The sequence below is a fragment of the Anabrus simplex genome, chromosome 12 (assembly GCF_040414725.1).
Source record: "Anabrus simplex isolate iqAnaSimp1 chromosome 12, ASM4041472v1, whole genome shotgun sequence".
NCBI lineage: Eukaryota > Metazoa > Arthropoda > Insecta > Orthoptera > Tettigoniidae > Anabrus > Anabrus simplex.
In genome coordinates this window covers 38507476-38535089 of record NC_090276.1, presented here as the reverse complement: position 1 = coordinate 38535089, position 27614 = coordinate 38507476, and the positions used below count along the sequence as shown (strand labels likewise).

Here is a 27614-nt window from a genome sequence, read left to right as displayed (position 1 = left end):
ATTGATCCCTCCTCCTGTTCCTTTCTCAGTCCTTGATCCATCTGTCCACCATACAATATCTTCCCTAGTAGTTTTCCATCTGTTATTGTCCCAGTCTTCCTTTTTTTGTTATCTGAGTCTCAAATGGTTTCTCAAAGATATACTTCGGAATCATGTGATCAGCTGTTATTACTCTGTTAATTTTACAGTGTCCAAGATTGAACCTTTGAGCCTTCCAGCATCCATTTTGCTGCAGTCGGTATGAGCTCATTCTAGCCTGTCCCTCTGTAAGGTTACTTAATGGAGGGAGATCTAGTAGGGTATTCAAGGCTTCTGCCGACATAGTCTTCATTGCCCCAGTTATGGCTAACTTTCCCTCAACTTAATATCATCCATCAAATGATTGCTGGATAGGTCATCATTGGTCTAATGATCATTGTGTATATCCACATCACCATTGCCGGCTTTAGACCCCATGTTGTCCCGACTGCCATCTTGCGTGCATGCAATAGGTTCTTAGCTCGGATTATATTTCTTTCTATGTGTGGATTCCAGATTAATTTTTTTGTCTAATATTGCACCTAATTGTAACACCTGTTCTTCCATATAGATTTCTTGCCCAAAGAGCTTCAGTGTTCTCGTCCCTTCTAATTTCTTCCTTTTTGTGAAAGAGACCAGTGTTGTTTTGCTCGAGTGGACTGTGAGTTGTTCTTCCTGACACCAGTTCTCCACAAGGTTAAATGATCTTTGCATGAGGTCCTGGATGACACTAATCACCTTACCTCTGACCACAATAACTAGATCATCTGCGTATCCTTGTATGTAAAATCCCTGTTCGTTGAGCTTGGCTATGATTTTGTTCACCACAAGGTTCCACAGAAGAGAAGAAAGGACTCCCTGTGCACAACCTTGGGTGGCTCTAACTGTTAGCATCTCTTCAAACAGAGTTGCCTTTATTTTCCTTTTGTCTAACATGGATCTGATACATTTTACGACAGTTTTGCTCACCCCACTCTCTTCAACAACTTACATCATTGAGATGTAGATTGTATTACTGAAGGCCCCTTCTATGTCTAGGAATTCCGCCAGAGCAATTTCTTTCTATTCTAGGCTTTCCACTAGTTTGCAAACCAAATGATGGAGTGCTGTCTCAGTGGATCTGCCAGGTCTGTATGCAAACTGATTTTTGTGTACGGTTGAGTTCATTTGCACAGTTTTCCGGATGTATTTATCCAGTATCTTCTCCATTGCTTTTAGCATGAAATTTAAGCATAATGGTCTATTGGCTTTGGCTTGGGCATAGTTTGCCCTTCCAGGCGTTTGGTATAAATACCGCTTAAGCCTTAGACCCCAGAGCTAGGCTTTCTCTAAAAAGGTCTGTCAGGGCCTTGATGATTATCTCCCATCCTTCCTGCAGAAGTATCGGGAATATCTCATCTGGCCCGGGAACCTTTATGGGCTGAAACGTGTTGATTGCCCACCTCACATGGTTAGGCTTAATTAATCAGCTGGCACAGTTCCAATCTGCTCTTCGTGGTCTGGCCACTGTTTCAACCATTTCTTCCCCTTCTACTTCCTCAGCCTCAGGAAAAAGACAAGCTAGCAACACCTCCAGTATCTCCTTTCCCGTCTGAGTGTATGTTCCGTCGTGTTTTTCCAATGTTCCCACTTTATTTACATGTACCGTTTGAAGAAACTTCTGGGGCCTTGCTGCTTCATTGTTTGATTCCACTGTCTCACAGAACAGTTTCCATGAGTTTCTTCTTGCTCTCTATATCTCTAGGTTACAGTATACTCGGTGAGTTACCTATGATATACATCCCACATGCCATCTCTTGATGATTTTTTATACAATACTGTAACCTCTTTCTTCATTTTGGCTAGGTTGTTATTCCACCACCTAACATTTTTGGGGCTAAAATGGCCTCTTCTAATTCTTCCGCTGCCTCCGTCCCCTTACATTTGTTTGGATCTTTTCTACAGCCTGCCCAGAACTTCTCTGTATCCATACCAGTTCGCTCTTTTAGGATCTCTGTACAATTCAATATCACATTGCCTCACATCTATCGCAAATTGGATATGCTGGTGGTCTGCCAAGGATGGCTCCTCCAGCACCTTCCAATTCTTAATGAAGTTTGCTATATGCGTGGTGCTCAATGTGATATCTATTATCTCTCTACGATTCTTATTTATAAGTGTTGGTTTATTAGGTTTAATATTATCAATTCTGTTCTAATAATAAACTAGTAAAGACTCACCCCTTGCATTGCAGTTGGTACTGCCCCATGCAGTGTGATGTGCATTTGCATCTGCTCCGAGTACTAGATGTTCACGTTTCCTCTTTTCTTTGCAAATCAATTCTTCAACGTCTCCTGATGGAGGTGGATCCGTTGAGTCATGTGGAAGGTACGCAGAGCCTGTTGTTATTTCTCTGGGACGTTCCCAATTTCCAAGTTTTATCTTGGCAGCCACTAAATCCTGTGAACAATGTTCCTGTAACAATACATTTTAATTTTCTGCTCACAAGTAAACATGTTCTGGGCATATCCAATGTAGTATCATGCATTAGCTTACCTTCAGATTCCACCAGTGCTGCTACTGTGCCCTTAACTACCCATGGTTCTTGTATAAGAGCCACGTCAATAGTCTCGGTCTTGAACTTCCTGACGAAATTGGCAACAGCTGCTTTTTTATGTTGAAGGTTGGCCTGAAGAACTTTCAGCACAATCCTTGCCAATACTAGGTTTTGTACCAGGAAGGCATAGGTCCTGGCACATCAGGTTATAAAATCTGTAATCATGAAAGAACGGCTGAGTTGTGCCATAAGCAACAGCTGTCCGAGGGAATGTTCTTGTCTCTACTGCTCCCTGTAAGTGTGAGGGAGATAGCAAGAGAGGGGAACAAGGTCAAGTGACGTCAGCACCACATGTATCTCACCTCCCCATGGAAACTTCTAGAAATGATTTTTATAACTTCTAAACAGCTTGACAGATAAAAACGAGACAAACACCAACATGTAGCCCACATTTCAAATGTACAATATTGAAAATTTGAAATCAATCCACCTGGTAGTTTAGAAGATATGACAGGTAGCAGTTTGGAATGCATAACCACCCATCTGTCGCTTGACCCAGTGATCTCACTCCCAGCAGAATATAAATAGGTCAACGACTCAGGGGTATAGTCAGTTGAAATCGAAAACTCGATCATGGCTAGAAGTCATACTGCTTCGTCGCGCTTCGCGAGAGATGTGTAAGTCATATGCTAAAACTTTGAATTTGAGCGAGATCGTAGTAAGTGAAGTTTCAACCGCGTCGTGGACGTGTGAGATATTATACAGTTCTATCAAACTGAGTATCGTCGTTTATGGTTTACGAATTTCTTGAACAAGTGATCTTGCGATACAGACCGTGCATTTAGGTAAAACTGAGAATACCCGTGTTTAATTTACCATTCGACAGTATTATGGACTTTATTAATTCCGTACATATTTGAACTCTGTCGTGATCATTTACAGTGACAAGCATAATAGGAAATTGTGCGTGATAAATTAAACCTTCAATTAATGATAATTTCATTAATTTTGAGATGCATTTCTCACATACGACTACGATTGTGAACTATTTGAAGTACTATTCCACTCAAATATTCAGTAATTAATAGGACTGAATGTGGCTAATTTCACTTTTTTCCTTGAACATTTGATTAGTGTCATAAGAACTGAATATTGAGGACATTTTATGGTGATATTAGGTCATATAAACTCTTATTATGAGAACTCATTCATAAAAACCACTTAAGCAGTGAATATTAGGATTCAAGAGACTGTTCTAGAAGTGACATTAATTGCATTTATTCAAGTATTTAGCGGACTGTGATAGTTGTTCTTATACTGAATTATGACATAATCTGTGATTATTATGAACTGTGCTAGTGTCTCATTTCATGTCTTATAAACTGTGTGGTGAAAGACTGTGCTTTCGGCTGCAGAAGCGATATCATTAACTTGACTTATAGCTCGAACTGTGACAGAGACTGTGCTATTCCAAGTCACGTATTTAATGCTATAGTACAAAAGTACGAGTACGAACTGTGCATTCGGACTTATTTCAGTGTGAAATACAATTCATTAATGATAATTAATAGTCCTACAACTCGCTGTATAGTGCCAATTGAACTTTCCCGTGTTTCAACATTCAACTTTTCTTTTTACAACACCGGAAATCTTGGTGAGGTGTCGTAACATCACACTACGTAGAACGTCATATCTAGCGTGGGATTACTCGTAGTGTCTTCGAGGGACATTCATGGTATCCAGCGAGGGATTGTGATATCTACGAGGGATTAAACATGGTGTCTCCGTGGGATGGAACGTGGTACACTGCTGGTGCTAAGTTCGAGTTCAGGCTGTTCACTGCAGAAGCTCCAGTCACCAAGCTGCAGAGCTGTACTTCAACCATTCTTGTGAGCAGAATACAGGTGATATATGTGTATTTTACCTTTCCTTAAGCGAGTAATTACACTTAAATAATAACTGACCTTTTAATAATGCACTCAGTCACTAAACAGTGCTACGTTGATCAAATCAAAAGGGTTTCGTAATTTTTAATCGTGTGAATTCTGCTTGTAGAAATTGTAGGAGACTTCAAGTCATATTTCAATGAACTTTAGGTTTCTCTTTGAAGTTGTGTAAACTGAAACATTTCACAATAACTAGATGAACTGTAAGGCTTGTCATATAACGAGTACACTATTTAATAATCTTGTATAATTATTTACATGAACTGTAGGATTTCTTCAGCAAGTGATTGAAAATATTTAATTTGAACTGTAGGATTGCTAAAGCAAGTGTCAGTTAATATTATGTTTAATAATTTTAGAAAGACTTTAGGTTTTCACCACGAGTGATGGACTTAATTTGCAGTTTAAAAATATTGGTAAATCAACAAGTGGTTGAATGAAGTTCTATGATCAAAGTGTTATTTTGAATTTGAGTCTATATGAGAGATCCTAGATAAACTGTAGGATGTATTGAGATATTAGAAATCTGGTATTTATCCTGAACATTACATTATTAACATAGAGTGGATGTATTGGATTATAACAGCGCATATATTTCATTTACTTAATTGCATTCTGAAGAGATCAATTGAAAATTTAATTTTGACGAAGAAGCAGGGGTGATTTGCTTGAGATTACCAATAAATATTGTCAAAAATTTTAATTACCATCTATTTTTCACCCTGCGAAATCATCCTTCTCTGTACAGACTCCAGTCGCAACTGCACACTACCTGAGATCCTTCCCATGCTCTGGCCCCATAACTATTTCCCGGTACAGTTTTGTTTTTCCCTTAATTTCTTGAAATTTGATCTGCCCAAGTCTAAGCTTGGCCTTAAGGCCTCTCTTCATGAGCTCTTCAAAATCTCTTTCACTAAGGGCCAAAACAATAATGTCCTTCCTGTGTCATCAGTAGTTGTCGCATTCACCACTCTCCACTCTTTTGTCGGACGTTTGGTGTCGTGCTGATGTATTCTGACAAGAACATATTCAACTTTCATCCTGTCAAATGGAGGTGGAAACTTGATGACCTTTGTGGTATTCAGCAATTCAGCACCTTCTTGGCTTCTGCCACCTCCAAATTCTCCCCTTTCCAAGGGTTGCAATTGGCTACTGTCTGTTCCAGCCAACCTTTGGTTTCTGGATTTGCACAGATCGGTACCATTGCTCCACTTTCTAGCCTTGGAAACTCGAGGAAGCCTGGGAGACATCTGTCTGACAGCGGTTTCATCTCTGCTATCAGAACAGATGAGAGTTCTTTCACATCTTCCTTCTGTTTCCCATCTGGAAAGGTTTTAGGTATTATGGCTACCTTGATTGAAGTAAGTCTTTCCGAAAAGGGCATGACCATTTCTTCCTTCTGTTTCTTGGCGGGCGGTTTTGTAGCCAAACTTCATGGCGTACTATCCTGCACAACCTTAGCCTTTTGGGAGTTGTCGGAGGGATAGCCTCTGTTCCTTGGCTTCTTCTCCGTACAAGTTTCAGCCGCTATTTTGGCTTCCTTCCTCACTCTCTTCCTTTCCTTAAAGTATGCACTGTTGCGAGATGGTCTGTCGATATGTAATCTGTTGATTTTTTATGCAGAAATCTTCAGTTCTATCTCTACGGACGTTCCTGATTTGCTTGTGGTAGCGGTCTGCTCTAGTGAAGCTTCTGTTGCCATTTTTTGTTTTGTGTTGGCGACAGCCTGTCCTATCAGGACTTCTGTCTCCATTCTTTCATTTTGGGCTTGCTTCCGGATCTGCTCTGCTGCAGCTTCCATGGCTCCCCATGACGTCAGAGTTTTTGAAAATGGTTCTTTTTGAGCATCCATGTTTTTGCCCCTTCTAGGGTCCTGAGCGTCGCTCTCACCATCCGTGATAAGGCATACAGCCAGACATTGTCCTCCCGCAACTCAGGCTTTCTGTAGCAGAAACCACGCCCCTCAGTCGTCCGCCCCTGGCCTGAACCTAGCCAGGTGTTCCCTCTTCAGTAGGCCTACTCACGTGGTTTCCACTTGGCATTCTCATGACTGAGTTCACAGCCATGAGTTTCCCCCTAGGTTGGGTTCGCCCCTTTCCCAACCCACAGCTCATCCAGGCTATGTAGATCAAAGTGATGTGTTGGTTCCAGCACCACTTCACCTGAACCACCGTATCACCCATGTGGAGGAACCATGGACGCCTCTCTGGCATGTGTGGGCGAGGCTTCCACTTCCAAGCCTTGGCTTGGGCTGGTACCAATCATAATGTCTCAAGATGTTTTCTAGCAATATCTATTTTTGGTGCTCCAGAGGGTATTATATTTCCCTCAGACCCTCCAGACAAGTCCAGCGGGACCCCCTATCCGCCAATAGGGGAACAAGTAAGAAAACCCCCCACAGGTCGATCCTGGCTCAATCCAGTGGTATTTGAAGGTGTCAGTAGATTTACTGTCGCTTAAAAGAACTCCTGTGGGACATAAAGCCACTAACATTATTATTATTATTATTATTATTATTATTATTATTATTATTATTATTATTATTATTATTATTATTTAGGATCGCTTCAACCTCCTATGGGTTACGAGTACACGACTTCCTTGACTGCTGATGTTCTTTCTTTTTACACCAATACTCCTTCATTCTCTGGCTCGCTTTTGCTCGTTCCTCATCCAAGAACACCCTTCTTGTTCTCCTGCGTTTCTCTACAAACAGACCTGTTACCTCCACAATTTTCCTTCTGAACACTGTTCTGTTTGTAATATCTCCCTCCTCAATGACACATTTTTTTAAGATCCTGATGAACTACTTTCAGCTATGACATTTGGGTCTGTCTTCTTTCCAGGAAGATAAGGATTTTATTTGCTGGGCGTTCCGGTCCCATTCTTGTTGTTGTTTTTTGATTCGTTATGCCCAACTGTGGAGCGCGTTTGAACTTATTTTGCACAATGTTTCTTCTTCTTTTCTTCCCAATATCTCTTCGTTTTTTCACTGTGTTCCTTTCTGCGTGTTTCTGTCCTGCCTGTATTTTTTCTTGTTGGTTTCTCTGCAAATTTATGTTTGTTTACTAAGCTTCTAAATTTCATTCTATCTTGAATGGTTTCATCCTCAATACCCATTTCGTGTAGATCTTCATGAATTTCTGCTAACCAATTGTTGCGGATTTTCAGGGTTAGAGCTAGATTTATTATTGTTATTATTATTATTATTATTATTATTATTATTATTATTATTATTATTATTATTATTATTATCATCATCATCATCTGTTGATTACAGGAGACTTTTACTTTTAATAGAGATTATTTAGATTTAGGTATTGGTTGTAGATCATTATGTATTACCTATGTTTGTCATAGAAATAAATTTTATTTACTCTCTCTGCATATAATACTTAAATTCCTTGCTTTTAGGTGCTCCTATCAAATGATAGAAATCTCTGTAATAAGGCTGTTGTAAATAACGTAGCTGGTTATTCAGCGACTGAGATGAAGACGGCCTTAGAGAAACTAAATGAAGCTGCTTCTCCAGATGAGAATGCAAACAGGAGTGTTTGTAAGTATTTGTCCATCTCCAAACAAATTTTTTGCAGGGTGATACAGGTAAGACTAGAATTGTTATAAGAGAACTTATTTCTCAAAGAGTAAATTACTAAGCATAGTCCACCTCAATGTTGCTGAAGGAGAATTTGCCATTTACTCTTTTTCTAAACAATCCTACAGAAAAAAAATACGAAACTATGTTAAGACATAGGGGAGTAGATTGTTGATCGAGCAGTTGGCTACTCGGTTGTGTCCTGTAGCTGTCAGCTTGCATTTGGGAGATAGTAGGTTTGAACCCTACTCTGAAGATGATTTTCTGTGGTTTCCCATTTTCACACCAGGAAAATGCTGGGGTCGTACCTTAATTAAGACAATGGTGGCTTCCTTCCCACTCCTAGCCCTTCATCACTATAAGACCTATCTGTGTCAGTGCGAAATAAAGAAAATTTTTAAAAAATTTAGCTTGTTGAGGTAATAGTTGCAATTTATTGAGAATGTTTAAACATATTTCAGTGAAGTGACAAACCAGTTTACCTAAGACATGCTTTTCAATAAAGCCAGCATAAAACCCTGGATGGTTGAGTTGTTCTGTAGCTAGCGCTCTCTCACTCTCTCTCTCTCTCTCTCTCTCTCTCTCTCCTGTATGCTGTGTCACCATCTTCGCCTTGCTTATCCATTTTCTTAACCAGTACATCTGTTCACACTTTTGCTCTGAGAGGGCAGCTGTCAAGCCAATTACATGGTGCTCCCTCCCCTTGACTACCTCTTCCAAGTCATTGAATTCAAAATTAGAAGCATCTTTAACTTTGTATATACATTCCAGTACTCAAGCTGTTTGACCCGTACCAGCATTGTGGTTTCGCTTGGAAACCATCTCTTTACCGTCCACACCATTTACGAACTACTTGCTTCAGGGTGAACGCAGCTGTGCATATTCTTTACCAAAGACTTCTGGTACCAGTTTCATTTTAGCATTTTTTTAAAAATGATATCTTCATCCACAACAAAAATTGCCATAAGAAGTTGCCTCTGTCTGAAACATTTCAGCGGTCTGTAATTGCTGGATTAATCAAAGCACCTTCAGACTTCACTCCTACCCAGAATTAGTTTCAGCAGAAGTTTACAACAGATTCACACCCTTTGTTGCTTGAAAGTTACAGTGTAGCTAATGCTCATACACTGCAGAAAACCTGCATTTTGTAACACAGCAAAGGAATAACATTCCACAAAATCAGTGTTTAAAATGTGATAATGCAAGTCTTTCCATAAATAAAATTTAAAAAAATTGTTTTGCAGAATTCTAGAAGAGACTAAAACAGTGAACTCTCTCACCAATATCCAGTGATGGCAAAATGAACTATGAGAAATATTTAAGAACAATATTTGTACTGAATTATTCCTATATATTATTAGTGATTTCTGTGACATTGAAACTGCATTTTCTAAAGAATTTAACTTTTAATGTCTAGTTTGAATTTCTTGGGCCCAAAGTGGTAAAAAAATAATTTTTATACCGATTTTGAAACTCCGTTGTTCCTTTTAAGATATCAGTCACAATTTAAATGTATTTATTTATTTATTTATTTATTTATTTTATTTTTTATTTATTTATTTATTTATTTATTTATTTATTTATTTATTTATTTATTTATTTATTTATTTATGATACTTAAAGCAGCAATTTTATTTTATGATTTAACACTTTCCTGGCCAGTGGGAGATATAATTTCCACTAACTTTTTTCCGCTACTGGGCCATTGGGTAACCTGATTCTCGCATTTGATTTGTGCTGCTATCTAGTGTGGACATCAGAAAATCTAGAAAAAAGTTCTGCTCTGGTATATTTGCAGTTTCTAGGTTGGTGGACATGTTTGTTCACATGTGTGTAGTGTAATGGCCGCCAGGAGCGTGCATTTTTGGGAAGTGAAGGGGTTGTTTGTTTTTTATTAGAAAGATGTATCTTAGTAATTCAAAGCTGTTTACGTTACCATAAATTATTCTATAGTGCTTCAGACATAGATTGAGCATATTTTTTTGTCTTGGTATGGGTAAATAAACAGGATTTATGTAAAGGTGAAACACAGGAACATAAGTTCTTCATCTTGCCACGATTATTCAATTCCATAATTCTTTTGTTATTTTATTTTATTTCATTTTATTATGTTGCTGAGTTCCGGAAATTCCATGAAAAGTAAAATGTAATGTATTAGTAGCTTGTTTCATGACAAATGCGTTCAGATTAACTTTTCAATATATAATTGTGGATTTATTATTCATTTGACTTTCAATTTGTACACTCCTTATTCTACCTGAAAAGATGGTTACAGCTGTATTCAGTGTAAATTATTTATACTTCTGTGTGGGGGTTTTTTTTTTTTTTTTTTTTTTTTTTTTCCCCCACAGTTCCAGTGTTTGAATTTTTTTTAATAGCCTTGTTTGATTTTTTTTGAATATGCTCTCATTCCTTGACATTCCATCACTACAAAAACATGTTTAATTCCCAAAAATTCATTTCTTAAATAATTTGGCCAGGAAAGGCCTAAAGAATGAGTCCTCTCCCAAGGTCATACAACATACCAATCCTCTGCAAGTATAGTGTTCCTTAATGTTAGCTTAGTGGCTTAGCTTGATTTCCCACTTAAGTTTGAATCGTAGTCGATTCTTGATTGAGATTTTCATCTCAAAAATCACATGACATCAGGAAGGGAATCTGGTTTTAAATCCCCAGCCAAAACCAAAATGAGCCTTGCGGGCATTTCCAGCAATTTCCGAAGTAACTGGTAAAAGCTGAAGAAAGCTTTTATTTGCAGGATCCATACAGGATCCCCCCTCCTTTTCATTGTTTATATATGAAGTGTGGCATTGCATGGAAGAGAAGCATGGATAACAACTAACTCAGAAAGAATGAGAATAGAAACTTTGAAATGTGGTGTTACAGAAGAAGGCTAAAGTTGGCTAAGTTTGATGAGGAGAAGAGATAGAATGATAGACACATGTTAAGACACCCAGGACTTGTTAGAATGATGAGACACATCTTACGGCACCCAGGACTTGTTCAGTTGGGTTTTGAAGGAAGTGTGGGGTTAAGAACGGTCGGAGTAGACTAAGGTATGAATATGACGAGCAGATTAGAGCAGGTGTAGGATGTCTTAGTTACATAGAAATGAAAAGGTTAGCACAGGATAGGGTGGCATGGAGAGCAGCATCAAACCAGTCTATGGACTGATGACTCTCACACAATACTTGCAGGATATAAAGTTGTGGACTATTATACATCTTTATTCTTAAAATGAAATTGCTGAAACTATATTTTTAAACTAATTCTGTTGTAAAATATTACAATACAATTTTTATATTGTCTTTTGCAGCTAAAATTGCTAATGATGTGAAAAATCAATCGAGTTCCTCTACAAGCTTTAGCTTGAATAAGGAGAATCTGGAAGCATCCAAGGCAGATGTTGTTTTATGTAAACTGAAGTCCAGTTTAAAAGAGCTGTTGAGTCATGTAAGTGTTCCTTATTCTATTCCAGTCATTTTTCTGTTTGAGTTAATGAGATTGGACTGAAACAGTATGTAAACACTATCTGGTGAACAGTTATATTATATCTCTACTATCCCTATTGCCAAGAACCGTTGTAACCAGCCATCCCACGGCAATACAGATTTCAGTGAAACTTGGGTGAATGATTAATATTCTAAATTTATTAATAGTAATCATTGTGCCATTAATGAACAGTAGTATTGTAATTGCTAAAAAATTGGTGGGAGGCTCTGAGCATTTAACTGGTGACAACTTAAAATGACCTTGCATATGATAAACTGATATGTCTATTTTAAAGTTACATAAAATACTTTATACTGAAACTGAAATTTTGACAACATAAACTGAATTTCAGGCTGTATAGACCTTTCTAACATGTATAGTGTATGAATATATAAAAATATTTAAATTTTAGTACTTGTATATCGGCCAGACTTAGTTACACAGACAGTTGAAGCGCTGGCCTTCTGACCCCAATTTAGCAGGTTTGATCCTGGTTTAGTCAAGTGGTATTTGAAGGTGCTCAAATACATCAGCCTCATGTAGGTAGATATACTGGAATGTAAAAGAACTCCTGCAGGACATAATTCCGGCACCTCACTGTCTCCAAAAACCGTAAAATAAAATAAAAATTTAAGTTAGAGAGATGTAAAGCTATTATTATTATTATTATTATTATTATTAAAACTTTATAAACTGTTCTATTTGATGCTATTCTCCATTGTCCATTAACTTCATACTGTTAATTTATGCATGTTCTAATTATTCTTCTTTCTGACTTTAGTATTTTGACTGTTTCAGCTCTTTTAGTAGTTTTAAAAATGGTTTCACTAGCATAAGTTATTTCTGGCTGTGTGACTGTTGAACCAGTATTGAGCACAAATATGAAAAAAAAAAAAGTAAATCATTCTTTGGACATCTTATCAGAACACCCAACAACAGAATTAGCAGAAGAAAATTTGAAAAATTATGGAATAGTAAGACCAAGATTAAATGGATCACGGAAATTATGGAGAATATTAAAGAACTACAAATAACAATAGACGATCTCAAAAACAAAACAGAAAAAATTAAGATACTTCAAGGCTAAAATCAATAAAAGGTCTAATGGAAGGGTATTTTCAACAGAACAAAGGAAGGCAGATGTAGGCCATAAAATGTAAAATAAATAAAGGAAAATCAAATTAGACAAGGCCTACCATGCCTGCAGAAAACTGTATGCCTCATATCATTTATTAAAGAATGTAAAACTGAGACACTACTGTATAATGCAGTAGTCAGACATCAGTCCTCTACACAGCAGAATGCCTATCTCTCACTAAAAAGACCCCACTGAGAGCCCTGGAAGTGCAAGAACAGAATTTTCTGAGAAGAAGAAGAATAGGGCCAAGGATCCTACCAGATGGAAGACGATGGTACAGACCCAACAATGAGCTCTACCAGCATCAATTAAATCTCATAGATGCCATCAGAAGGAAACATCTGACTTTCTATGGATCCTAATAGATTATCTCATAAGATCTTCAAGGCTGCTAACAAAGGCAAATGTGCTGGATTCACCTGTACCAAGCAAGTGGACAAAGATCTTGCAGAGCTTAATATTAATCAAGCCGCCATAACTGACAGGAATGCTTACCGTTTAATGGTCAGAACCAAACCTTTCCTAACATCCCTTACATCAGCTAGCCACAAAGGAGCCGGGAATTGGTCGGAGGAACGCGGGAAAGAATTCAGCGAGAAAATGAAGGAATACTGGGCCAATAGGAAGGCTCAGGAGGCCACTAAGAACATAATGCAGTACGCCAAAAGGGGGCAGACGACGACCAAAACACAGCTAGAACACAAGCACCGTGGTCCGCAGATGGCCTAAACGCAAAGAAAAAATTAATTGATTAATTAAAACTTTATGCAGTATGAAATTTTGGTCATCTATATATAAAAGTGCTGCTATTATATTTTACTAGCACAGACAGGAGACTGCAAGATTCCTCTTCAAAATCACTTGAATTGTCATGCTGTTGGACAGGCTGAATGACTATTACCCTTAAGCATCTTCTTCCGTGCCTTGTCCCTTATGTGGGGTCAGTGACTCAATAGTGACATTTCCGTATCGCCCTATCCAGGGCATCCTTAGCAGTGAGTTAGAGTTCTGTCATATCCGTTTTGATCTTCTGGTCTTTCACAGCCAGTTCTTCCTTCCCTCTGCTCCTCCATTACTTTTCTGAGCAAGTGCCGTTCATCCCTTCTTTGCACGTGGCCATACCCGAGTTTTCTCTCTCTTAACTTGTTCGCTTGCATATTTCATTTCTTCCTGAATGTCGTAATTCCTTCTAGGATCAGAAGGGTAATGCCTACTACCCTCTCATTTCCCATTGAACATTCTAGCAAGTTTCATTGCAGTTAGTTGGGTCTGACCCAAACAGTTCCCCTGTGAGAATGTTTCCAATCTTTAAACATTTTGACCTATTTTGACTTCTGTTGCAAACAGAACTTACTTCCTGTTGCTAAGGTTGCAGAATCAAATACTGACAAGCAACAGACATTACAAAAATGCTTAAATGCCAAGACCTATAGATAAACCACTGCCTGCGTTGGATAATTTGAACCACTCCCATATTACTACCAAAATTTAGTTACGTTTGAAAAGGCGTAGATAGTTCAGTGGGGCACCTGATTCATCATCAGCATTCTTTTCGAGGAATTATCTATAACAGCTTTGGATTAGATCTACTGTGGTGATTTATCTTGTATAGTCTCAACACTAAATGTAATCTTCACAGATCAGAAATTGGAAACAGAGATCAATTGCTTTCAGGGCCGATGACCTCGATGTTAGGCCCCTTTAAACAACAAGCATCATCAAATTGCTTTCAAATAAATCTATCTCAATAGTTCGTGGGTACATTGTAATTTCATAGTTGTGGAAGTATTTTTAAGTTAAAATTTCCACACTTGTGAAATGTGTTGGCGAGTTTCTGGTGGCCATCCCAGGCATTGTGCTTTTCCTTCCATTAGCATTCGATCACCACTCTTGAAATTTGTTTCTTCCATCCTTTCGACATGACCATACGATGACAGCACCCCCTGCCCCCCTTCTCTCTCTCTCTCTCTCTTTTTTTTTTTTTTTTTCCTTCCTTTCTACGAAATTAGTTTTTATGACCGGATGCTCTTCCTGATCTCACACTCACCAGAGGAGTTAATGAGATGAAGTCAACGACGTAATGTATGGTAGTATAAAAAGAGAGTCAGAGAAATCTGCTGCCAGCGCATAACCTACTCCTGTCGAATAGCACCAAGAAATCTGTTCAAGATTTAACCTCTCCATCCGACCAATTGCCATTATGAGCGTCATATGCCGTCACTCCATACGAACACTGCAGAGAGGTTTAATTAAACCCAGGCTTCTGGCATGTAATCTAGTTGTTCAAAATTGTATACCACCGCATCTCTCACCCTGCCGCCAACATTCTGATCATGGACATTTTTTTTTGCCCAACAGGACTCAAACCTGCTAACCAGTGTCAGACCTTGTCCTTAATGATCATGATCACCAGACAAGCTCTCTGTTCTATCCTGTAAAATCTCTATTCCCAGACTGTCCCACATCTCTTTAGTCTTTATACGATCCTTCTTTGTCTCTTGTAACAGACTTTGCAGGAACTTCATTACAATTCCCTGCATTTTGCATTCCTCTCTGGCAGCCAATTTTAATGGGCTAATATGTAATTTTACCACCTTTCTTCCTTGTCACTACCATTGTTTTACTCTTTTCTTCCTCTCTCACTGAATAATGGTGCCATTTTGATGTTCTAAAAAGAAAAATCCATGTATTTTCCCTTCTCGAACGACTGCGTAGTTTGGATCACATAACTGTCGGCTTACATTTGGGAGATGGTGGGTTCGAATCCCACTGTCAGCAGCCCTGAAGATGGTTTCCGTGGTTTTCCATTTTCATACCAGGCAAATGCTCCGTCTTTATCATAATTAAGGCCACAGCCTCTTCCTTTTCAATCCTAGCCCTTTCCTATTTTCCCCCTGTGGGTGGGGGCAGTAAAACAACACCCACGGTATCGCCTACTTGTCGTAAAGAGGCAACTAAAAGGGGCTTCAGGGGCTCTCAACTTGGGAGCGTGGGTTGGCGACCATGGGGCCTTGAGCTGAGACCTAGAATTGCTTCCACTTGTACCAGGCTCCTCACTTTCATCTATCCTATCTAACCACCGTTGATCAACTCTTGTTCTTTTTCGATCCCGATGGTATTAAGTTACAAGGTCTAGGGAGTCTTTCGTTTTAATGCCCTTCGTGGCCTTTGTCTTCCTTTGGCGGATACCTTCATTTTTCGAAGTGTCGGATCCCTTCCATTTTTTCTCTCTCATTAGTGTTATATAGAGGATGGTTGCTTAGTTGTACTTTCTCTTGAAACAGTAATCACCACCTTTCCTATCCCATTGTCGCCATAAGACTTATCTCTGTTGGTGCCACAAAGCAAATAGCAAAAAATTCTTCCCTGTATTCTTATTTTGTTCAACAATAACTTATCATATATATTTTATATTTTTCAGATTGTGGAGCAGGAGATGACCCAAGCCTTCGGGAAACTGTGGATCAAAGTGGTCTTCATTAAGCCTCCCTGGGTTCTTGTAGATCTCTTTGCCTGTTTGATTAAACACTGGATTGCTGTTTTCAGTTTTAAATTTTCTAATCAGTTCAAGACCCACATTGAAGAGCTTAAAGAAAGTTTATCCAAGATGAATTATGGCCACTCATTAGTAGAAGTGCAGAAGATCATTGAGATTTCTTTTAGTTTGTGCCTCTCCATTCCCTCTGGACAGTATGGTGACCAGGTTACAAAGTGTGTGCAAGTCCTTGACGTAAGTATACTTTCTGCTCTCATTTCCTTGAATTTGTTAGGTTGAAGAGTTCTATATTATTTTATCTATGACTACAACAAGAACTAGTCATATGAACAGTTTCATGTTTGAAAAGTAGGCCTTTTCTAGATGCTGAGAAATAGTCACTTTATTGCACATGTGCAATAAAGTAACTTCACTTCTCACTATCGGTGCTCAATGTAAAATATTACTGCCTTCACAATGTACCTGCTTTGTAAGATTTGTGGTTATTTCGTGTTCAGATGCAAACTGTTCTGTGCTTCATCTTGGTGGCCCAAATGCCAGATCATGGAACTGTTCCGTTGTCTCACTTTGCTACATAATTCAACTTTTTCTCAAGAGATGGCAGAGTGAGTTGCATTTGTGATTTGTGTAGAGACCTTTTTTCTCCCATGTTACTTGCTCGTCACTTATATATATTGCTAATGTGCTTGGTAATATTAGTTTAAAGTGGGCTATCTCTAGACTTTGAGATTCGCTTGTAAACGACTGAAAATTACCGATATATAACCTCTTTTAGAAAGTAATAGCTTAAGAATGTAATTTTTTGAGTGAAATTAATAGTAGTAGTATTAGTAATAATGTGAGTAATGCTCCTGATGAACAAATAGATAGGGAATTGAAGAGGTAGTGCAGGGAGATGACTGTATCACAGCTCAGCAGGCGGACTGAGTATTAAAATGCATTTAATGTATTCCTTGTTGCCGATGTGAGTGCCGTTTGTTTTCATGTGTATTTAAATATTTAATGCTCTTGTAAGTTAGAAATTGTGTGAAACGTCACTTTATTTCCTTCAAAATAATCCCAGCCCAACAATTATGCAGGGCTCAATGAGTTAATACTATGGCCGTTTAGCCTACATACAACGTGCGTTCCATAAGTAATGCGACCAATTTTTTTCTGACGCAACTGTACACCGCAGCGTGTTCTAACCTGCTGGGCTAGGTGGAGGGAGGGGGGGTGTTAGCTTCAAACGCTCTTTGTCTCATTCGGCAGCGAGCTGCCGGAGAGTCAGGACGTGCGTTCCCGTCAAGCCCATTTTGAGTTCATGTAACACAGCACAATGGATCGTTCTGTAGAGCAACGGTACACTATCAAATTTTGCGTTAAACTTGGGAAGTCCGCCACCGAAACGTTTCCATTACTTCAGCAGGCCTTTGAGACTGATTGCTTGTCCAAATCACAAGTTCATGGAGGGCCGAGAAGAGACACCGACAAACCTCGGAGTGGACGGCCATCAACCTCACGAGTCGACGAAAATGTGATGCGTGTGCGCGATTCTTTGAACTCTGACAGATGGCTGAGCCTTCAATTGATAGCACAAACTCTAAACATGGCAAAAACAACAGTTTTCCACATTGTGACCGAAGATTTGAACATGAGAAAGGTGTGTGCCAAACTGGTCCCAAAAGTGTTAACCGACGAACAAAAGGACATGCGAGTGCTTCGGTGCCGAGAAATGTTGGAAATGTGTGAAAATGATCCTAATTTTTTAAACTCAGTTATCACTGGTGATGAGACATGGATTTTTGAGTACGACCCTGAGACAAAAGCAGAGTTCAGAGTGGCACACCCCATCGTCGCCCCGTCCCAAGAAGGTACGCATGAGCAAGTCCAGGATCAAAACCATGCTCATTGTCTTCTTTGACGTCAGAGGCATTGTCCACCACGAATTCGTACCTACCGGGACTACAGTGAATTAAGCTTTCTACAAAAGTCTGAAAAGGAGGGTCTCGCGCTGACGAAGCGACATCAAGGACACTTGGAAAGTTCATCACGACAACGCGCCGAGTCACGGCGCCTTCATTGTCAACTACTTCTTGGTCAGGACCAACACCCCAGTGGTTCCCCAGCCTCCCTTCAGTCCTGACCTGGCTCCCGCTGACTTTTTTTTTTTGTTTCCTTGGTTAAAAGGATTCATGAAAGGAAAACATTGGGACACGATTGAAAGAATCCAGGCGCATGTTACATCGGCTCTAAAGGACATTCCGAAAAAGGCCTTCCAGGCATGGAAACACCGCCTCCACAAGTGTATCGACGCAAGAGGGTGCTATTTTGAAGATTTTTTATTATTTGTACAAATATATTCAATAAATGATTTTTTATGAATTTGGTTGCATTATTTATGGAATGCACCTTGTAACTAACTCGCAGGTTGAGCACTGAGACATCCTAGAAGTGTTCAGTCCACTAACAGATAAAACATGATCAGAAACATCTGGATTCAATAAGAAATTAATGATAATATCGTTAAATTATAACTCATGCTGCAGTTAAAATAGAAAAACAAATTTATTCAGAAATACATCCTATAATTTCTAATAAATGAATTTTGTTTTCCATATTAACATTCGTTGTGAATTAATCCATTAGATTTTACCCTGAAATGCTCATTTGTGAAATGTTGCTATAATACTCAAGGTCACAAGAACAAAAATGGTTACATTGAAAACAGCAATTATCAGCAATTGTTTGATTAACTTTTAATTATACTCTCTTAAAATTTCTATCAGGCAGATTAAAAATAATTTGAAGTCTTTTTCCAAAATACATTTTTCTGTTCAAATTTCTCTAAATTATATGAAAGTTCCTCTCTCAATTTCTCAGCTTAGAAAATCAACACTGAACCAAAAATATCAATGCTGGCAACAAGACACACAAATCAAATAACAAACAAAATACAGTAGAACCTCGATAATACGAAATTGGTTAATTCAAAGTCCCGCCTAATTCTAAGAAGCTCTTGTTCCCGGAAACGTGAGTACGGTTTTGCATGTTATTTAAATTAATTTGAAATGCGGATAATTCGTAATTCGAAGAATAATGTCGGTCCCATTACCGAAATTCAGACTTTTAATTCAAACTGCCTTTATATTTAAAAAATAGTTGGTTTTTCCCCAGACTAATTTAAATTCAAAATTGATCCGCCTCATGATAGAACGCGTCTTCCGGAACGTGCTAGGGTAGATGTCAGTATTTTCACTCACTTCAGTCTGTCTACAGTGTGCTTCATATTTGCAAAGTTCTAGTAAAATCTTAATTCTTTTGTATTCATCATTTTAAGAACACTATAATATCACTTAGCAGGCAGTGTGCGTAGAAGCAAAATCCGCGAACACCGGCGATGCCGACAGTTGGCGAAAAATCATGGCTCATATAATCAATTCGTACACACCGAATATTGTCAATGCCAATTAAAACCCTTTTTTTTTATGCTGAGCCCAAACGGACTTACGGTTTTATAGGAGGAAAGTGCCAGCTGGGAAATCGTACAAGGAGGGTCATTGCACTGTGTTGCAAAGCACACGGAAGCGAGAGACTTCTTCCCCTCGTCAGAGGGAAGTTCGGTAAGCCACGAAGTTTTAAGGGCGTCGGGCACTTTTCGTGCAAGTACAGGACATCTAAAATGCATTCAGTTCGGTAATCCAATTAATAAAGGACTAGCTCAGGGGAGGCAGCTTAGATTTCTCCTCGTCTTTGAATCATGCTTTTGTTTTCTTTCATTGCGTGAGGTTATGTTTGTCAGTGAGTTATCCAAGTGAATACTGTATTGTGAATTTGAATACTGTAAATGCACCTTGTTGGATACATTTTAGAAATTTTTTTTTTTTTTTCGTGGCATTTCAGGCATTTCATCAAGGTTAATTGCATTCAGCACAGGTCTTAGAATATTTTTTGATGCTGCAAGGGTTGGCATTTCGGAATTAAGAGTTGGCGGTTAATTCAAAATCACGTAATTTGAAGTCCGATTTTTGCGTCCCAACGACTTTGAATTAACGAGGTTTTACTGTATACAGTAAATCGCTAATTTGGATGATGATGTGGGAATAATTTACTCGGAAGATATATTGTGTGGCTGCATGTTAACATATTCTGTTACATCAGATAGTAATGTAATGTCACTATACCAAAAACTTGGTCACTTGTTCGAATTATAAGAAACCCATATGGTTTTAAATATCACAGTGGGAATTAATCCTTTGAAACACCAAAATATTGAGAAATATCAGAAAAACATATGCTGATAATCGAATGAAGTAGTTCACGTGAAATACCTTCAAGATGGATAATCAATCCTCTTCTGCTTTTACTGCCTCATTGGACCACTACAGTCATTCATTTTCTGGTTATCTTCTTCAATAAGTTTCCTTTCCAAATTGCCTAGTAGCTTTTCATTCATTCTGATCTATTCTGTTGTTCCTCATCTGTAAATACCGCATTTCACCGCATAATCGTCACACTTTTTATACCAATTTTTTTTTTCATGTTAGTGGGTTACTGTAGTCACGTCCTAGTTCGTGAACCATGGGCAACGGCTGAGTGGCCTAGTAAGTGGTCCTGAGAGTCGGGATACCAGTTGCTATGGAATGGGAGTGGGCATCTCAGACATATTCTGAGTCTTGGCCCTCCTTGTGCTCAGGCGGCTAGGACTATACAATCCACCGATGGTCCATAACCCGTTAGAGGAGAGATCCTCACTTGGACTATGTGCAAGTAGGGCAGCATCCTGCTTCATGAATCGACCGAGCTCAGAACATTTTAAGCAAGCCTCGGAACTATGGGAGTAACGGAGTCACACTCCCATTTGACAGGCGAGGGACTCCTTGGAAACAACTTGGCGAACGAAATGGAATTCGATGGGGAGCTATCAATATTAATTGGGCTTATGGAAGAAAGTAGAACTGGCTGAGTCAGCAAAGAGGATGAATCTGGATGTACTAGGAGTAAGTGATATTCGCGTAAGGGGAGATAACGAGGAAGAGATAGGAGATTATAAAGTGTACTTGACGGGTGTTAGAAAGGGAAGGGCAGAGTCTGGGGTAGGGCTCTTTATCAGGAATACCATTGCACGGAACATAGTTTCTGTTAGGCACGTAAATGAGCGAATGGTGTGGGTAGATTTGTCAGTTGGAGGAATTAGGACTAGAATTGTGTCCGTGTATTCACCATGTGAGGGTGCAGATGAGGATGAAGTTGACAAGTTTTATGAAGCATTGAGTGACATCGTAGTCAGGATAAACAGCAAGGATAGAATAGTGCTAATGGGCGATTTCAATGCGAGAGTTGGGAATAGAACTGAAGGATACGAAAGGGTGATTGGTAAATGTGGGGAAGATATGGAAGCTAATGGGAATGGGAAGCATTTGCTGGACTTCTGTGCTAGTATGGGTTTAGCTGTTACGAATACATTCTTCAAGCATAAGGCTATTCACCGCTACACATGGGAGGCTAGGGGTACCAAATCCGTAATAGACTATATCTTAACAGACTTCGAATTCAGGAAATCTGTCAGGAATGTACGAGTTTTCCGGGGATTTTTCGATGATACAGACCACTATCTGATCTGTAGTGAACTAAGTATCTCTAGGCCTAAGGTAGAGAAAGTGAAATCTGTCTGCAAACGAATAAGGGTAGAAAATCTCCAGGACGAGGAAATTAGACGGAAGTACATGGATATGATTAGTGAGAAGTTTCGAACAGTAGACATTAAGCAGGTTCAGGATATAGAAAGTGAATGGGTGGCATACAGGGATGCTCTAGTAGAAACAGCCAGGGAATGCCTTGGAATAACTGTGTGTAAAGATGGGAAAAGGCGAACATCTTGGTGGAATGATGAAGTGAGAGCAGCTTGTAAACGTAAAAAGAAGGCTTATAAGAAATGGCTCCAAACAAGGGCCGAGGCAGACAGGAATTTGTACGTAGATGAAAGTAACAGAGCGTAACAAATAGTTGTTGAATCCAAAAAGAAGTCATGGGAAGATTTTGGTAATAACCTCGAAAGGCTAGGTCAAGCAGCAGGGAAACCTTTCTGGACAGTAATAAAGAATCTTAGGAAGGGAGGGAAAAAGGAAATGAACAGTGTTTTGAGTAATTCAGGTGAACTCATAATAGATCCCAGGGAATCACTGGAGAGGTGGAGGGAATATTTTGAACATCTTCTCAATGTAAAAGGAAATCATCCTGGTGGTGTTGCGAACAGCGAAGCTCAAGGGGAGGAGGAAAATGATGTTGGTGAAATTATGCTTGAAGAAGTGGAAAGGATGGTAAATAAACTCCATTGTCATAAGGCAGCAGGAATAGATGAAATTAGACCTGAGATGGTGAAGTATAGTGGGAAGGCAGGGATGAAATGGCTTCATAGAGTAATAAAATTAGCGTGGAGTGTTGGTAAGATACCTTCAGATTGGGCAAAAGCAGTAATTGCCCCTATCTATAAGCAAGGGAACAGGAAGGATTGCAACAACTATCGAGGTATCTCACTGATTAGTATACCAGGCAAAGTATTCACTGGCATCTTGGAAGGGAGGATGCGATCAGTCGTTGAAAGGAAGTTGGATGAAAACCAGTGTGGTTTCAGACCACAGAGAGGCTGTCAGGATCAGATTTTCAGTATGCGCCAGGTAATTGAAAAATGCTACGAGAGGAATAGGCAGTTGTGTTTATGTTTCGTAGATCTAGAGAAAGCATATGACAGGGTACCGAGGGAAAAGATGTTCGCCATACTGGGGGACTATGGAATTAAAGGCAGATTATTAAAAGCAATCAAAGGCATTTATGTTGACAATTGGGCTTCAGTGAGAATTGATGGCAGAATGAGTTCTTGGTTCAGGGTACTTACAGGGGTTAGACAAGGCTGTAATCTTTCACCTTTGCTGTTTGTAGTTTACATGGATCATCTGCTGAAAGGTATAAAATGGCAGGGAGGGATTCAATTAGGTGGAAATGTAGTAAGCAGTCTGGCCTATGCTGACGACTTGGTCTTAATGGCAGATTGTGCCGAAAGCCTACAGTCTAATATCGTGGAAATTGAAAATAGGTGCAATGAGTATGGTATGAAAATTAGCCTCTCGAAGACTAAATTGATGTCAGTAGGTAAGAAATTCAACAGAATTGAATGTCAGATTGGTGATACAAAGCTAGAACAGGTCGATAATTTCAAGTATTTAGGTTGTGTGTTCTCCCAGGATGGTAATATAGTAAGTGAGATTGAATCAAGATGCCGTAAAGGTAATGCAGTGAGCTCGCAGCTGCGATCGACTGTATTCTGTAAGAAGGAAGTCAGCTCCCAGACGAAACTATCTTTACATAGGTCTGTTTTCAGACCAACTTTGCTTTACGGGAGCGAGAGCTGGGTGGACTCAGGATATCTTATTCATAAGTTAGAAGTAACAGACATGAAAGTAGCAAGAATGATTGCTGGTACAAACAGGTGGGAACAATGGCAGGAGGGTACTTGGAATGAGGAGATAAAGGCTAATTTAGGAATGAACTTGATGGATGAAGCTGTACGCATAAACCGGCTTCGGTGGTGGGGTCATGTGAGGCGAATGGAGGAGGATAGGTTACCTAGGAGAATAATGGACTCTGCTATGGAGGGTAAGAGAAGTAGAGGTAGACCAAGACGACGATGGTTAGACTCGGTTTCTAACGATTTAAAGATAAGAGGTATAGAACTAAATGAGGCCACAACGCTAGTTGCAAATCGAGGATTGTGGCGACGTTTAGTAAATTCACAGAGGCTTGCAGACTGAACGCTGAAAGGCATAACAGTCTATAATAATGTATATATGTATGTATGTATTGTAGATGTAGATTGTACATGAAGAATTTATTGCCTATGTTTGTATTACTCAAAAAATTAATTTATAACTAAATTGTTTTTGATACAAGTTTAAGGTGCACATAATACTCACGTAGTATATACATCAAAATAAATAAAATAGTCCAAATCAAATTTATGAATGAATAATACCGGTAGACGTACGACGCACGGTAATTAGAGTATGGTTCCATTGTATGAGGACCCTTACCAGGATTACTTGATTCAAGAGCTGGATCCATATCGTGAGTATTACATGACCTAATAGACCTAATATCCCCAAAATTATACAATAATTGCCAGATTACCCTAAAAATCTGTTAGGCTCCAGGAACTATTATCCAACCATTGTAGCAGTTACTGTGTTAAGGATATCTTTCTGATACTGTAAATTTTTCAGTTTCAGATTCTCCATAGGTTTTGATATATTGTCCCCTTCTCCGAGGTCGCTCAGTCGGCGGAGCGAGAGTCCCAAAAGGGTGGACTGTTCACAGGGCCAACTTTACTATTTCGGGGCCGACCTTCAGAAAATTTATATTTGCAGGGCCATAAGTGACTGGATAGGTGACATAACATGGAAAGAAAAAAAGGGAAAAAAATCAGAACAAAATAACAATACTATTTATTAAAATATGAAACCAGTCTGGACAGTGCAAGAAAAAGGAAGAGAAAATATATTTACACAAACATAATTTAAATTAACTGCTTCTCGTTAGCGAAATAAATGAGTCCACAGCATGCTCATGGGTTCCATTAGCTTCGATTTCATCTTCAATGAAACGCTCTCCGAAGCCATACCCTAGGTCAATTCTCCACGTAAAGAACTGCAACATTTGACCAATTCACAAAATTAGCGATAATGTTATGATAAAAAAAAAGGATAATGCTACATTAAACCATGAAATTTACAATATTCCTTTGCTTCATCAATCTTTATAAATTATTTTCCTCCTCGTAAAAGTTTGGGTAACTTCTTGCCAATTAACTCTTTTCAAATTACAATGTCTTTCATCTGAAAATATAAATTATTATTTTCTTTCTAGAAGTTTCCTTTATCTTGCTTTAGAAAATTTAGCACAATAAAAAAAACTGTTTTCCCCATACTCTGAAAATCGGCTTGCAAAACACTTGGAAATCTCAAAACATTATCATCAGAAGATACTTCGACAGAATTTCTTTACAACTTCTTTGACACATTTTTTAAAATCTCTTAGAAAATTCTAAACAAATTCTTTGGAAATTCTTTACCAATTTCTTTGGAAATTCTTTGGCATATTTCCCCTTTCATAGATTTCGTTCGACTGTATTCATTTTATAAACCATATGAAACGATATCTCACTAACTAATACACTGTGGATAGATAGAGTATCACGTAGCAAAACGTGCAATCAACGTGAACTACAATATCAGTGGACAATAACAAAATCACTGAAAGAATAAACACTCCTGGAAACACAGGGATAAGCTGTCGCTGCAGTAACACAATCTCCCCCAACTTTTTATCAACAGATTTTATCACACTCGAGGATATTATTTTTATTATTATTATTATTATTATTATTATTATTATTATTATTATTATTATTATTATGTCTCCCTTCAGAATTAGGTTGAAGACCCTCGCATTATTAGCCAATAATAGTAAAGATTCACCATGACTTGTGTTAAACGACAAAATAGGATGAGTAAAAGAATAGCATCGAAGAAATAATCATCACCACCATTGGTTAGGGAACTTCGAAGAACGCGCTCGTAACCCTCATGGAAAAGAAAAATAATAATCGAGTCATATATTACACAATACCCATTGTTGGGCGGAAAATCATTATTCCCTGAACACTTAATTATATCACCATAAATCACTATAAACTTCGCGACTAACATGTACCCTAGCGGTCCCATGTTGTCAAATATCATCATAAAAATCCATCATCACAATCATCGCTTAGTTTTAATCCTCAACAACCATTTAAAATTTCCGACTCATGTTTATTATTATTATAATAATAATTATTATTAACTCCCCGATTATTGCTCCTAAGGGCCGGTTCTACCATCTGCTGGTAAAGTGGCTGGCAGCTGCCCGGGAGGTAAACTACCTGGGGGTGTAAAGCACCTGGTACTTCGCGTTTCGTCCAACCACCTCCGCACAAGCGCTGGGTAGCTACCAGGAGCTAGACACCAATATACGGAGTTGGCTAGACTGATTTTCAGCTACTTCTCATTTTTGAGTGTGGTGCTATCTATCGTCAGATGTATGAAGCTCATTTCGATTGTCTTATTTTCCTGTGCTTGCATCTGTTGATTATCTTCAAAAAGCCTAATAAGGGGAGTCTTAAGAGTTATGGACAACGATTTATGTCAAGCTTTCGTGATTTTAATCTATGAGCCTCAAAATCAATACCTAATTGGGATTAAAATCTCGAGATTACATTTTCTTATGCCAATTATAACCTGTCATGTAAGGCAGCGGGAAAGTATTCTCGTAGTAGATTGGTCAAGTCGCTCGCTCCGTAATAGAAGGTACGCAGGTTTTCATCGTATTTCTAATTTACATTTTTAAAATATTTTCGTTCCCTGCCGTTGTTCTTAACTCATTTTCATGCGCTTCCATCTACGTATATACACCCAACATCTTCCTTATGGACTTATTGACTTTGAGCATTCTATCTGCAGGCTTCTGTGAATTGATTATCTCCACGATGTTTTATTTGCAACTAGCTCTGTGACTTCGTTTAGTTCCACATGCTTCCATTTATTTATAATGCATTTCATTCTAATGTTTATGAAGATAAAGTTGGAAGGTACCATACTGTTAAAGAACTAATCGGGGTAAATATCCATCAAAGGAAGAGGAATTCGGGAATGGAATCGTTTCCAATTTCTTCGAAATCATTTACAAGAAAACTGTGTAAACAACTGATGAGGAATCTGCTACCTGGGCGACAGTCCTATACGGTATGCTATATTAATCGTAACATCACTTTCTATAAGTAGCACACATATAAAGCATTTTCCTAGTAGACATAATATTGTGATTAAACATTTCAATGAAATATGTTATTAACAAAAGAACGTATGAAAAGAGGCATACAGATTAATACAACGCTAATAATGAAAAAAAAAGATTCGTCATAATGAAGACTCGAACCTGCAAACCTCGTAGTATGAACTGCGTGCGTTAGCCATTACGCTACGAGGTAGCTTGAGGTAATACGGATACATAGAAATAAGTTATACCTGGTGTTTGAAAACTGAAAGAGTAGAATATTAAATCTCATTTGAAATTATTTCCAAATAGGTTTCGATTTTATATCCTTTTAGAGTTCCTTTGCGAAAGCTTGACGTATAAAATGTGTTCCCTACGCTATCAGTGCGAGAGGCTGGTGTGACCGTTACAACTCTAAGGAAGCATTAATGTTCAAAATTCTGCAATGCAATATCAATCACTGTTACAGTATAATGCTTTTTTCAGTATACTAAGCTAATTTGAGTTGTATGTCGCCAGAAATACAACTAATAAAGTTCAGCTCTCAA

At 38.6% G+C, this 27614-nt stretch overlaps 1 protein-coding gene across 4 annotated transcripts in view; it reads left to right on the top strand.

Moving 5' to 3' along the window:
* The window catches only part of Swt1 (Swt1 RNA endoribonuclease), a 241258-nt gene that overhangs the window by 118473 nt on the left and 95171 nt on the right, over window positions 1-27614 (top strand). For all 4 annotated transcript variants that reach the window (XM_067156738.2, XM_067156736.2, XM_067156737.2 and 1 more), the window contains exons 10-12: window positions 7915-8056; window positions 11412-11548; window positions 16147-16455. In XM_067156738.2, the coding sequence (XP_067012839.2) occupies window positions 7915-8056; window positions 11412-11548; window positions 16147-16455 (588 nt within the window). The remainder of the gene's footprint in view (window positions 1-7914; window positions 8057-11411; window positions 11549-16146; window positions 16456-27614) is intronic.